The sequence below is a fragment of the Gopherus evgoodei genome, chromosome 3 (genome assembly GCF_007399415.2).
Source record: "Gopherus evgoodei ecotype Sinaloan lineage chromosome 3, rGopEvg1_v1.p, whole genome shotgun sequence".
Lineage (NCBI taxonomy): Eukaryota > Metazoa > Chordata > Testudines > Testudinidae > Gopherus > Gopherus evgoodei.
The window spans coordinates 138,548,918-138,561,403 of NC_044324.1; the positions used below are offsets into that span (position 1 = coordinate 138,548,918).

At 43.0% G+C, this 12,486-nt stretch overlaps 1 protein-coding gene across 2 annotated transcripts in view; it reads right to left on the reverse strand.

Moving 5' to 3' along the window:
* Window positions 1-1,519: 1,519 nt before the first annotated feature.
* Window positions 1,520-12,486, reverse strand: part of FRMD1 (FERM domain containing 1) — a 46,520-nt gene continuing 35,553 nt past the window's right edge. The window contains exons 11-14 of one of the 2 annotated variants that reach the window (XM_030556793.1): window positions 6,850-7,185; window positions 6,580-6,708; window positions 5,712-5,791; window positions 1,520-3,474 (exon numbers count right to left, since the gene is read on the reverse strand). In XM_030556793.1, coding sequence (XP_030412653.1) covers window positions 3,187-3,474; window positions 5,712-5,791; window positions 6,580-6,708; window positions 6,850-7,185 — 833 coding nt within the window. In that variant the 3' untranslated portion in view covers window positions 1,520-3,186. Of the gene's footprint in view, window positions 3,478-5,711; window positions 5,792-6,579; window positions 6,709-6,849; window positions 7,186-12,486 lie in introns of both variants that reach the window. The other variant, XM_030556792.1, reaches the window with a different exon arrangement.

The following is a 12,486-nucleotide window of genomic DNA, read 5'->3' on the forward strand; positions in this document are numbered from 1 at the left end:
AAATGTTAAAGGTAATTTATTTATAGAAAAAAGAGTGGGTGAGCATGCAGCATATAAATTTTTTTCCCCACAAAGAACTTCCAGAAAGAAAAAAAAAAAAAAACCTTGCTAGATTTTTACCCTCCACCTTCCCAGAATGAAAATAATTGAAGGTGAGAGTTTTAACAATAGAAAATGTCCTGGAAGAACTGCATTAGAATTGGTTAGTGATTGAATTAATTTAGTATTCGAGTGACAGCACTGTAGGCTGAAGTCCTCTTTTCAGATAGAATAGACCCACAGCATGGGCAGCAAAAACAGCCTCAGACCCCCACCAGCATCTCTCAACTCTGAGGTGGTCCCTCCAGTGAAAAGGTAAGTTCAGTCTCCATGAAATGAGGTCACTTGTCTGCATGATTCTGGATTGAATCCACTTTCCTCAACTCAACTCATTTTACATGCTGTTCACTAGGCCTTTAATGGCTACAACTTTTGGTCACTACTAGACTGGGGCTGGATTTGACTGGTAATGTACAAGTTAAAAGCTCTGTAGCTGTCTAGACTCAAAGTAAAAATAATGAAGTATGATGTAGAGGGGTTTTGCACTTTGCTTTGGCTAGTCAAAGGAAACTGATTAACTCAGCATAATACAAATTATTCTGAAGCATTATGAAGTAATAGCAGCAATACCAGTGGAATAAAACATGGTTACAGGTGACAGGCTCAGACACACTATCAAAAAATACATATTGGGGTCAGTATTGCATCTATTTGACCAAAAAAAGTATTCAGTGACATTACATTAGTGGGTGTAGAATCTGGCCCATGGACACAGTGCTGAGAATGGGGAAAATCTCAAACGGTCAAGTTCTACAGTTCTTGAATTCAACAAGACTCCCAATAACTTCATAGGGAGTTTTGCTCCATCAAGGACTTGCCCAAGATATGGAGTTCCAGAGAGTTACCAGTAAACAGTGAAGATTCTCATACAGATAGCAACTGCAACACACTTTTACTCATGCCCTCAAGCAGCCACCAGCTCAAATATGTTCTAAACATTTTCTGACCAAAAATACAGCAAAAAAAAAAAAAAAAATTTTTTTTTTAAGTTTGATAATGAAAATATGTTGAGTCAGAGAGAACGACATATTGAGAACATGCTACATAGCTGCTTTTGTGCATCTTAAGTTTAAGATCACTTCCTTGTCAAGATAACAAAGGATGACCGAAAAAATGAAGACACCAACAACCCTTGCCTTACGTACAGTAAGTTAAATGTCATCTAAAGCAACAGGATAACTGACATTTTCAACAGAGCAATGTTGGATGCAGCTGTTGTTGTGAGATATACCTATCTGCATGGAAATCTTGTATCGTAACTGAGATCACGGGGTTTCTAGCTTGGTTATTTTAAATAGTTCACTTGCAATGCAACTGTCCAACTGACAGCTGCCTAAGATGGTAATACAATGCAGTTTTCCATTTGTGCTGGGATCACAGTGAGTGAGTGAGTGAGTGAGTGAGTGAGTGAGTGAGTGAGTGAGTATCTTCCTCTTCAAAGGCCCAGCAAACTGACTTTCAAAACTGCAATGATGATTTTAGCTGTGGTCTGACTGCAGCTTACATGGGATTCAACTGTTTTCAACTCCTTAGTGCAGCAAGATTGATACTGCAAGATGACATTTTGCATTCCTTGTGCTTTATTTTCTAAAATAATGATTCTTTGCTGAGGGGATGTATGGAACATTGATTCGTTACATCACTTCTCTCCATTCGCCAGGAAGCAACCTGGCCATGGGGGTATAGGTGGTTGTGTCGCTCCCTTTTCCCCTAAGTACTGCAGGTGGGGAAAAAAGGGGAAAACATAGCATCACTGCTGTGAACGAAGGCAGAAAGCATCTCCTCTCCAGACTTAATAGGAGCACTTTTTATCAAATAGTACCAGTGCATGTATCCTTTCACAGAACACTGGCACAGTTCCATAGCACTCAAAAAAACCAAACCCACACCCCACTACCTTTGACATAGAAGCCACCACAAATATATATCAGGTGCCTTTCAGCCTCATCCTTCACCAGTTGAATGCTCCAATCAAAACCAAAACCGGGCATCATCCCTAATAACTACTCTAGCCATCCCCTGAAATCTATTCTCTACATGTTTGGCCTCCAAAGTTCAGAGGGTGAATTCATATGGAATTTAGTTGTTTTTTTAAAAAGCGCTCTGATTCAAGTAGAAGCGATCATACTTGGACAACTTCTCCAGTCACACTTCTTTCCTGAAAAGCCAATCAATTAGCACTTTCGTCATGACTTCCTCAAAATCCAAACTGCTGGAAGGAGCTGAGTCATCCTGTTATTTTCCAAACAAACAACAACAAGGATGAAGACTGTATCTAGGGATCAATAGTGGAGGTTTGTGGCAATAGTTAGTGGCCAGCGGTTCCCACTTCGTTGCTCAAAAACACAGTTTAAAAAACCAGCAGTACAATTGCTGGTATGTTTTTGGCTTGGTAGGGGATGGAACCTAGAAACAAACCCACAACGGGGCAGAACCTGCTTCTAGTGAAGCCAACAGCGAAGCTTCCATTGATTTCAAAGGGAGCAGTACAGTTATAGATATTACAGAGCTGCAGAAAGTCCATCTCCATTGCTGATAGGCTGAGATATGTTCTAGGAGAAAAGTGATAGTTGACAGCAGTGCCTCAGTAGAGTAAATTCAAGGGGACCAACACACTAGATTAGTGTAACATTATGGGCACAAAAGGTCAGGAACTAGGTGGTTTAAAAAAAAACAACCCCAATGTGGAATCTGTAGTTCCTTTCAGGTAAGTCAATTCAGATGTGCTCTCTGTGCTATTAGCTTATTAGGTGTTTTGGGCCAACTGCCCACTGGTATTTTAAACAAAAAAAATTGTCTATTCTATTGGAGCAGTCCACTTTAACGGTGCGCTGGGTAGAGGACAGATATTCCAATGCCAGTATTTTTCTTTTTAATTAAAGTGCTGCCCTGTAATAAATAAACTTGCACTTTTGTCAGGTTTGTTGGGTTGTGACACTACTTATACATCCCTTAATAGGGTACAAAAAAGTCATTTACTAATCACCTCTGAGATCAAAAGCAATGTATCGGGCATTGATGAGGTATATATAGTAGCTTTTATTTCCCCAATGAGCCGTCTCCTTGGTTAGGACCGTGCCAACCTGGCTACACCACAAACTCCTCTGGCAGCTGGTCTTCTCCCAAGAGATCCAGAGACAGGCAGTTCATGGATCTCTTTCCATAGAGGGCGGACTTGGTTTTGCAGTCCGCTGTTGAATAAACACAGCCGTAGTTGGCCAGCTTATCCTCCAGTGCACAGCCAAACGTATAGCTGTGGGAGGTGTCCGAAGATAACGTGGAGCTTAGCGGTGGATGCCGATGCTTGTAAAGACGGATGTCATCCAAACTCTGGCTGTGTTGGTCTACGCAGCTCCTGTCTTTAGGCTGTCTCACCTGCTGGTTCAGTAAGAGACAGATGAGGAAATGACTATGTTCTGAAGCACAGCACTTAGGTAGCCTAAGGATGCTGACTCCTAATGCTCATCGGAATCTTCTTAAACTGTTTCTGCTACCTCAAACAACCCCCCCCCCCCATCAGCTTGCTGAAGGTCATCGTCTTAATGAAGAAGATGTGAACCATGATAAAATTGTGAATTCACTTAACTGCTCTTCTATTTCATCTGACAGGCATGTAAAGTGTGGCAGAAGCGACACTTCCTGGCAGAGCTGAGGTGGTCAGCCTCTGGCTACATAATGAAGAACAAGCATTAGAAAAAACATTGGGCTGGGGTCCACTAAAATTTTATGAGCTAAAAGGAAGGCTCAGAAAGCAACTGTGAAAACTGATGAGCTTTGTGCCTAATTTTAAACACAAAAGCCAAGTACAACTAATCCACACATTACGCAGAAATGGAAAAAATTGGCGCAGTGAACCAGTAGTAGGTTTAAAGGCAGAATTCATTTAGCATAAGCAATAGTGACCTGGCCTTTACTAAGGAATTACTGACCAGCCCTGGTTCTTGATAGTTATTCTTTAAATTGATTTTAAGATTAAATTCTAGAAATACAGCATTCAAACAAAAAAATCCTCTTGAAGCTGGAGAGAAGCCACGGCCTCGCACCCACCGGGGACAGAGAGCGTAGGCATCCGGAGTTCTCTGTCCCCGGCAGGTGCGTGGCTCTGCAGCTTCTCTCCCCTGCAATGGTGTTGGGGACCACTGGTCCTGTACAGTACTGTGAAAACATTACCTAAGTTGTATCTGCCTTAAAGGGGAGCCAACCCATGATCGAGTTATATGCAATTTCGTGTTATAGCAGGGCGCGTTATTGCGAGGTTTGATTGCATTTTTTCACACGCACTTTCAAAAGTACTCAACATTGGCTCAACTTTTCTGCTATGCCAAGCTGACCACCCCAGCTCTGCCTTGAGAGAAGAGTTCGAACGTAAGAGTGCTTTCAAAAAATCCTACCAATAATACAGTTATTCAGTTACACAGTCTTGTATATAAGAAAAAAGGCCCAAAGTCACAAATAGACTATTCAGTATATATGCTGCTAAAAGAGGCAGCCATCAGAAAGAAAAGATCTCTTGAAATGTGTTATCAAACCTATATTTAAATCAGAACTATTCTTATAAAAAACTGTTAAGGTATCTGACTCTGGGGCCAAAATAGACTGACTATTATCAGTGGAAAGCACTGTTTAAGTGTGTAGTCAGAAACAGATTAATGTAAAAACAGCATCTCTTATTCAACATGTCTGCTCCCTGTGTGTCTGAGTCACCTCTGTTCAACTCGACGGCAGAAATAAGTTTTTACTATGGTTTGCCCTGCAGAACCAACAATTTTGGAAGAATAAGCTGGATTCTATTGTAGTCTCATGGATCAATAAAATAGACTGGTAAACTCCAACTGGAGATTATTTATCACTGTTGACCATGTCCAGTAAGAGGCAGAAAGACCTCAGATTGATTTAAAAAAAAGAGAGAGATCAAGGAAGTGTTTCCAGATGGAGGTAGGGGGAGGGAGAAAAAAAAATTATATTTTCTTAGCTGAGCAAGTTTGATTTGGACTCAGAGGGAATAACTGGGGATCCCCATGATAAGAGTCATATTAAAGTTTTTTCTATTACTATAGCCGCACTTTGAAATGTAAAACGGTTTAGAGAAGTTTTTAAATGCAAGAGGTTTTTCAGAGGGCAAGACAATATTGCTTAAGACACAGTACGTGCTTTTGTCATACATCATTTCCTTTTCTCAGAGGCTTGGAGAAAAGAAAACGTAGACAGAAAAGTTCAGCAAACAAACAGCACAATGAAACAAACAGCAATAATTACAGATGGAACAAAACTAGTCCCTCAGCTTCGAACCTCTTCCAACTTTAGGAGTGGAGAGGAAATTGAGTTTGCTTCTCAAACCCAAAAATCACCGAATGGTTTTGGCTTATGGTTTGAACCCAAAACTCAAAGTGGCTTATCTTCCATTTCCTTTTTGGAAGCCTAAATCTAAGGAGGACAGTTTGCAAGATTTCAGTCTTGCTCACTCCAAACCATCTCATTATGATTTGGAGCCAAATGCTGCCTCTCATCCCGTCCAAAGTAGCCCCTCTGACTTGATTTACAGCTGTGTAAATGAGAGCAGACTTTGGTCAAATATCCACAGTCAGATCCACTAGTCTGCGGTTTCCTCTCACCTGATGAAGAGATTCCACACTTTGGCCTCTCATTTTTATCAGTGTGACTTGTACCACAGAGACAGGCTTCTGCTTAAGGGCTGCAGAGGAAAAGATTGAAGTTCAGATTACAGATTTGCACTGAAACATTTACAGCAGTTCATGTGAAAAGGCAATTTACAATACATCTGCTCCGATGGTTACCATGTTCAGCTAGTCCCATACCACACACCTCCCAAGCTCATGTGAAAGACACTCACAGATGTCTTTTCAGTCACTAATACTCATGTGTCTTTCAACCTCAGGGCTGAGGCCAAAAGGCTGAATTAGAAAAACAGCATTATCAGGGCTATTTCATGTCCTAGTTTCATATTCACATCAGTCTCACTCTGCTTTAATGCTTGGAACAAAACAGATTCATGGGTCAGAAGGGACCCACTATGATCACTGGAGGCCTGCGTTACACAGGCCACAGAACCTCACCAAGCTCAACAATTTGTGATTGAACATGTCTGCCTTTCACAATGAACATCAGTTAATGCCTTTGCTGGAAAGGCTTTCATACGTTTTCAAAGTCACACAGAAGAGATGTTCATGAATCAATTAAAGAAAATTTGAGATGGATAAAGGAAAAACAGAGGCCATTACGGAGGACAGGGATGATGTTGCAGTATAATATAGCACATCTGCATTTCACTTCTAGAGGACCTGGCTTCCAATCTGGTCTTAAGCCACAGAGAGAGATAACTGAACTGTAACACAGAGAGCCAATTCCCAGCATGCCTGCCTTGGAATCCCTTCCGGATGATTCTGTGCTTGCCCCGCACTATCCATGAAACTACACGCAAGCTTGAGAGGAGCATGGAATGACTGCAGAAAGCCACCTCACCTTGACAGCAAAGTGCATCTAAAGCAAGAGGACTGACAGACTCTCCTTCAGCTGCCTCCTCCAACCGGTTTCTCTCTATAGGCTCATCCACAGGCACCTCCTCTGGCTCATCCACTGCCAGTTCAACCTCTGGAAGAGAGAGAAGAGCAGTTAACATCATGTCTCTGCCCTGCCAAGTCATTTGAGGTTTCATTACCTCCTCCTTTCTATCACAACAGCATGGGACCAGGGTTACTAAACACCACATCCCCCTCCCCGCTATTTCCTTACCATCATCCTGAGAGTCATCTTCAGCTCTCCCTTTGCCACCACTGTCAATGCCAGAGCTGCCATAGCTAACAGTCGAGCTGCATGATTTCTCCTTCCGATGAACCCGATCAATACCGAAGGGCTCATCCACTGACATTTCCACTGACATCCTGTGCCTCGAATCAGCCTCAATGCCAGATGTGTGTGAGCTGCCATGGCTCCCAGTTGATTGACGAGACAGACGATTGTTCCTCTGGCTGCCCCCACTGCTTCCACTGCCGTGGGAGTGCTTATCTGAGGGGTCAAGGTCCATCTCCAGAGTGTCACTGATATAGGATTCCCGATAACGCTTCTTCTCTACATGGGGAGAAAAGGAACCAATTTGAGATGATAAAATTAAATCCAAATGGAGGTCCTAAAATTGATTGATTCTCTTCACCATGACTCCTGCTTTAGAGAAAACCATTGTAAGGAAGGGGGAGTAGAAGCTTCAAGAGAGGAGACTGTCCTGAGTTTAACGTGGGAGTGGGGTCTGTTGTGGTTTCAGCATGCTGATCAGTGAAGGGCCCATAATCTGAAGGAAATGGGTGGGGTGGGTGCAATTGTAGGGGCACAAGGGAATTGTGTATAAGTGGTAGGCGATGGATGGAGGTATACGTGAGGCTATGCGCCCACTGAGAACATATCTTAATTGGGTCCCTCCCCACAAGTTTCTATAGCAGGTCCTGGGGTCATTCAAACAAGAGCTAGTGAGATGCTTAGCTCTCTACTCTGAACAGACCATTCCCAGGGCCAGTATTAAGCACAAACAAGGATCAAATTGTAGGTCTTTGCTTCAGCCTCTTTCCACCACTCTGGCAGAACAGAGGGGCTGAAAGGTTAACAGATCTCCTCAGCCAAAGATCTCCCACACATGCATCAGCTCCTACATCAATCCACAGATTAGATGGTGGGTCTGAAACACTATTGTGGTTCCTTGGCAAAGAGTCACCTGATCTTCGCAAACAACTCTCACCTCAGACCTGACAAACTCATGGACACCAAACATAACTTGCAGGATAGTTATCCATAAAGAGTAACATCTAAGGTATCTACAGAAACTTACCTGTCAAGATTCATATTCATTGCAAGATGTCTGTATGGGTAATACTGAAGGAATTATGTATTTATACTGCATGTCTACTTTATGGACTGGGAGTAAAAAGTTAGTCACCAGGGGATGTGTCTCGTGTCGGCCCATTCAGGCAGGAGGGAGGTGTCACCCCACCCTGTTTAGCCAGTGATGCAATGCAAGGCTCAACTGACCTGCCTTGCTCCAAGACTTTCAATGGAAAGCCAGTGGAGACAACGGCTAACAACTGAAACAGATAGGAGATCACCCTTCCTATGAGTAAAGACAAAAACTTGTCTCTGTATAACAGAGAATTTGGAAAGGCACTGTGGATCCATGCACTGAAAAGACATCTTGAGGAACAGGGGTGTTCTCATTAAATACTGGACCCTGATTCTTGTGAAGCCAGCCAGCTCTGCAACTGACTGAAACTTCGGGGGAGGAAAACTACTTTATTAGATAAGAAAAGGTAACTATTAAGTGCAGACCCATGCTCACATTTAAGATTTTGTTTTGTATTGTAAGTTATCATTTGTTCCCTCACACTCTTGTTTCTAGTAAAATCTCTATCCTTTCAGCAGTGTCAGGGGCTGGGTATCACAGGGGAAAACTTCAAAGGCGTTCGGGGACTGAGGCGCATCTATTGTTAACTTGCAAGGCAAAGAAAGCCGGCACAGCCCAGAGGAGAGGGCTTGAGGCCGAGACACCAAGCACCCCTATACTCACATCCTACACGCTATCGTAATAAGCTTTGTACAAAATATGCTGTGTGAGGTATCATTTGAGAACGAATAACTCACTGATCATTAATATTCTTCGTGATGCATGTGTGCAATGTATATGAAGCATTATGACATGCTGGAATGATTACTAAAGAGTGTTTAAACGAGGTATGCCAGGCGGTTGATAAACAGGTCTGTCTTAGACAAAGGAACTGTGTTTTCCCCACCTTGGAGTTGCTTCCAAAGTACAGTGAAAGAAGGAGAATGTACTCACATATTGTGTAAACAGACCTGTTAAGCTAAGGGGGGGGGGGAGGCAAACCTCTCTCTAACAAGTGGGGGAGAAGGGAGCATGGCATCTGCATCCAGCAGGAGAGAGGGGCTAGGTCTGGGTTTTACTTTTGAAAGAGTTCATTTCAAAGGTTTACTATTTATAAAGACAGGGAGCTGAACCTCAAATGATAAGCAACTGAATCAACTGACTGTATACAATATTATTGTATTATAAAAGTGTATTGAGTGAGGTCTTTTCTGGAAGTTAAGGACATGCATACTTTGCACAACATTGTTCACCAGTAACAATACTATATGGGTAAACATGGTTTCTTAATGATATTGTGGCCCCAGATTTTAAAACAAATATGGAGAAACAGGTTCCCTTCCAGACAGGAGAGAAGGCAGTTATTTACCTGTCTCCTTCATAAATTAAGCATAGTGTGACCAGAAACAATGGGAGCTCCATTTACAGAGACATCAGCAGGGGGATGGGAAGCCCACAGGAAGAGAACAAACAAAACCATGCATGAGGTCATCCTGCCTATTGAAACAAGTTCATTGAGCTTTGGAAGATGTAAGTAAGGAGAGAAGCAATCTTTGGCATCCATCGCAAGACAGACACAAGGGAACAGAACTCTTGTGAACAGAGAAAGATGGGTTCTTCAACTAAAGGTGGTTGAAGTCTCTGGGAAATAAATACAGGTGAAAAAAATATCTTGAACAAAGCTTGTACCTTGCTAAGTTAAGTTTTGGACTTTTATATTCATGTTTTTCAATTTTATTTGCTTATGACCCTTTTTAACTTTATTGCTTTTACTTGGTATCTCTTAACCTATGTCCTCTTGTTAATTTTTTTTATATTTCCTATAAACCAACTCCGTGCAGTATTTAAATAAAAGGGTGTGTTTACTCCAGTTAAGTCAATAGATTGTGATGTACTTCTGTGTCTCTACAAGAACAAATTTTTATTATTTCTCTGAAGTGTCCAGGAGAAGGCTGGACATTACAGAGCACAGGGTTTGGGGCTGGGAGTGAGCTGGAGCCACCTGACTGTCTGTAACCACAGCTGGGGTCAGAGCTGCCGGACCAGCGCTGTGTGAGACATGTATACTACTTGCTGACTGTAAGAATCCCAAGCTGGCTGCTACAGTAGCAAGGCACTGAAAGGCACCGAGCTGCAGGGCAAATGCTGACAACTCGACTGATCTGGACTGCCCCCCTGACCAGACTGTCACAGTGCCTGCAAGGGTGGTGATGTTAGAGAGTGGACACCCTGCTAGGCCCAGGCAAGACTCCTTCATGCAGGAGATAGGGGACAGCACGGGACTCACACTGTGCTCCACCTATTCTGGAGGCAATGGTCAGCAGGCACATTTTAATGCAGCCTCCGGGCTGCTGTAAACTATAACAGAGCCACTATGCAATCAGTCCCAAGCCAGGGAGTCTCATCCATCTTTCTCTGTGCCTTCCATTCCTCTACCTATTGTACTTACTAGAGTGATGGGAGGCTATGTATCTGTGCACTTCAGATAAACATCCTCACAACACTGACATGTGAAGTGCAATCCTCCATGTTTTACAGGTGGGAAATGGGGCCACAGAGAGATTAAGTGGCAGTGGATATTGGGTGCAGATGGGTAACCTGAGCCAAGCACTGATGGTGATTGCTCAACTTACTGGCTTTTGGAGTCCCCATGCAGATTTCATTTCCTGGGCCAGCATAATCTCTCTCCCTTCCCCCTCCCCCCACTCCTGGAAGCAAGATCAGAAAGTGAAACAACTTATCTACCTAGCAGTGGAGATGGGAAAGGGAGGCAGCATGTGGCCCATTTTCACCAACCCCAGTTTGGGGCTCAGCAAATGCTAAAGCCAGCTCCAGTCCACCTTCCTCCAAGGACTTGTGAAGTCTGAGGGGTTGGGGTGGGAGGAGGATGGGGATAATACACCACAGAGCTTTAGGTTTCTTTAGACAGTTTCTTCAGCGAGTCAGTGCTGAGTCCTTTATACACTCACACACACACGTGAGCTACTATTACATTCCTTTTGCTGGTTTACCCCGCCCCCCCCCCAGCTCTCATTCTTCTGCACACCCCCACACCCTTCAGGCATGCGGTCACCTCAAACCTGTCACTAGTGAGTAGTTGTCAAGGTTCCTTCCCCACTCTGAACTTCAGGGTACAGATGTGGGGACCTGCATGGACACTTCTACGCTTAATTACTAGCTTAGATCTGGTATCACTGCCACCATCCAGAATTTTCAGTATCTGGATCACTCCCTGTCCAAAAAACTTTCCCCTCCTTGGGTAGCCCTGAGGGACTTCACCAATTCCCTGGTGAACACAGATCCAAACTCCTTGGATCTTAAAACAAGGAGAAATTAACCATCCCCACTCCTTTCCCCCCACCAATCCCTGGTGAGTCCAGATCCAATCCCCTTGGATCTAAAAACAAGGAAAAATCAATCAGGTATTAAGAAAAAAAAAAGACTTTTAGTTAAAGAAAAGAAAGGTAAAAATCATCTCTATAAAAATAAGGACGGAAAATACTTTACAGGGTAATCAGATTCATATAGCTCAGAGGAACCCCCTCTAGCCTTAGGTTCAAAGTTACAGCAAACAGAGGTAAAATCCTCTCCGCAAAAAAGGAACATTTACAAGTTGAGAAAACAAAAATAAGACTAACAGGCCTTGCCTGGCTGTTACTTACAAGTTTGAAACCTGAGAGACTGGTTCAGAAAGATTTGGAAAGCCTGGACTGATGTCTGGTCCCTCTTAGTCCCAAGAGTGAACAACCCCCAAAACAAAGAGCACAAACAAAAGACTTCCCCCCCACCAAGATTTGAAAGTATCTTGTCCCCTTATTGGTCCTCTGGTCAGGTGTCAGCCAGCTTTACCAAGCTTCTTAACCATTTACAGGTAAAAAAGAGGCATTAACCCTTAACTATCTGTTTATGACAGTAGTGCTGTGTTTAACTGCACCCATTGTGTAACTGAGCTTAATGGAACGAAGAGGAAAGCAAACTCAAGAGTAAGGGGGTAGCAGAAAAAGGAACAAGGAGGAAAAAGTGAACCTGAACCAGATCACCAGGTTGGTGCCTGCGTTGCTCGCCACATCCCATCTTTTACTGGTGGGTAACAGAAGTGAACTCAATCTACTGAAGTCCTTATTAATGACCTTTAGGAAGTGGGAAGAGAAGGGGGGGCTATTGTATAAAATGAATTGATTTAGTTTATTTTGGGGTGTAATTTAACATCCAGATTCTTAAGGAATTCAGTCTTCCTTGCAAGCAATGCACAATGTCCCTGCTCCACCTATCATTAAGTGACAGGACCTCAGTCTTCTCCACATTACGTTGAGCTCTGTATATCACACGGCTTTCCTCCTCCCCCATTTTTATACCCTCATGCTCACTAGTTTGTATTAGGGAGTTCAACTGCCAAGATAAATAATGGGGATCATGAGCGTTCACAAAGTGCCCCCCCATCCCAAGACAAATGGATTCTGTGGATTTTTCCCAGAATCACTTTTCAATACTGGATTTTACGTGAG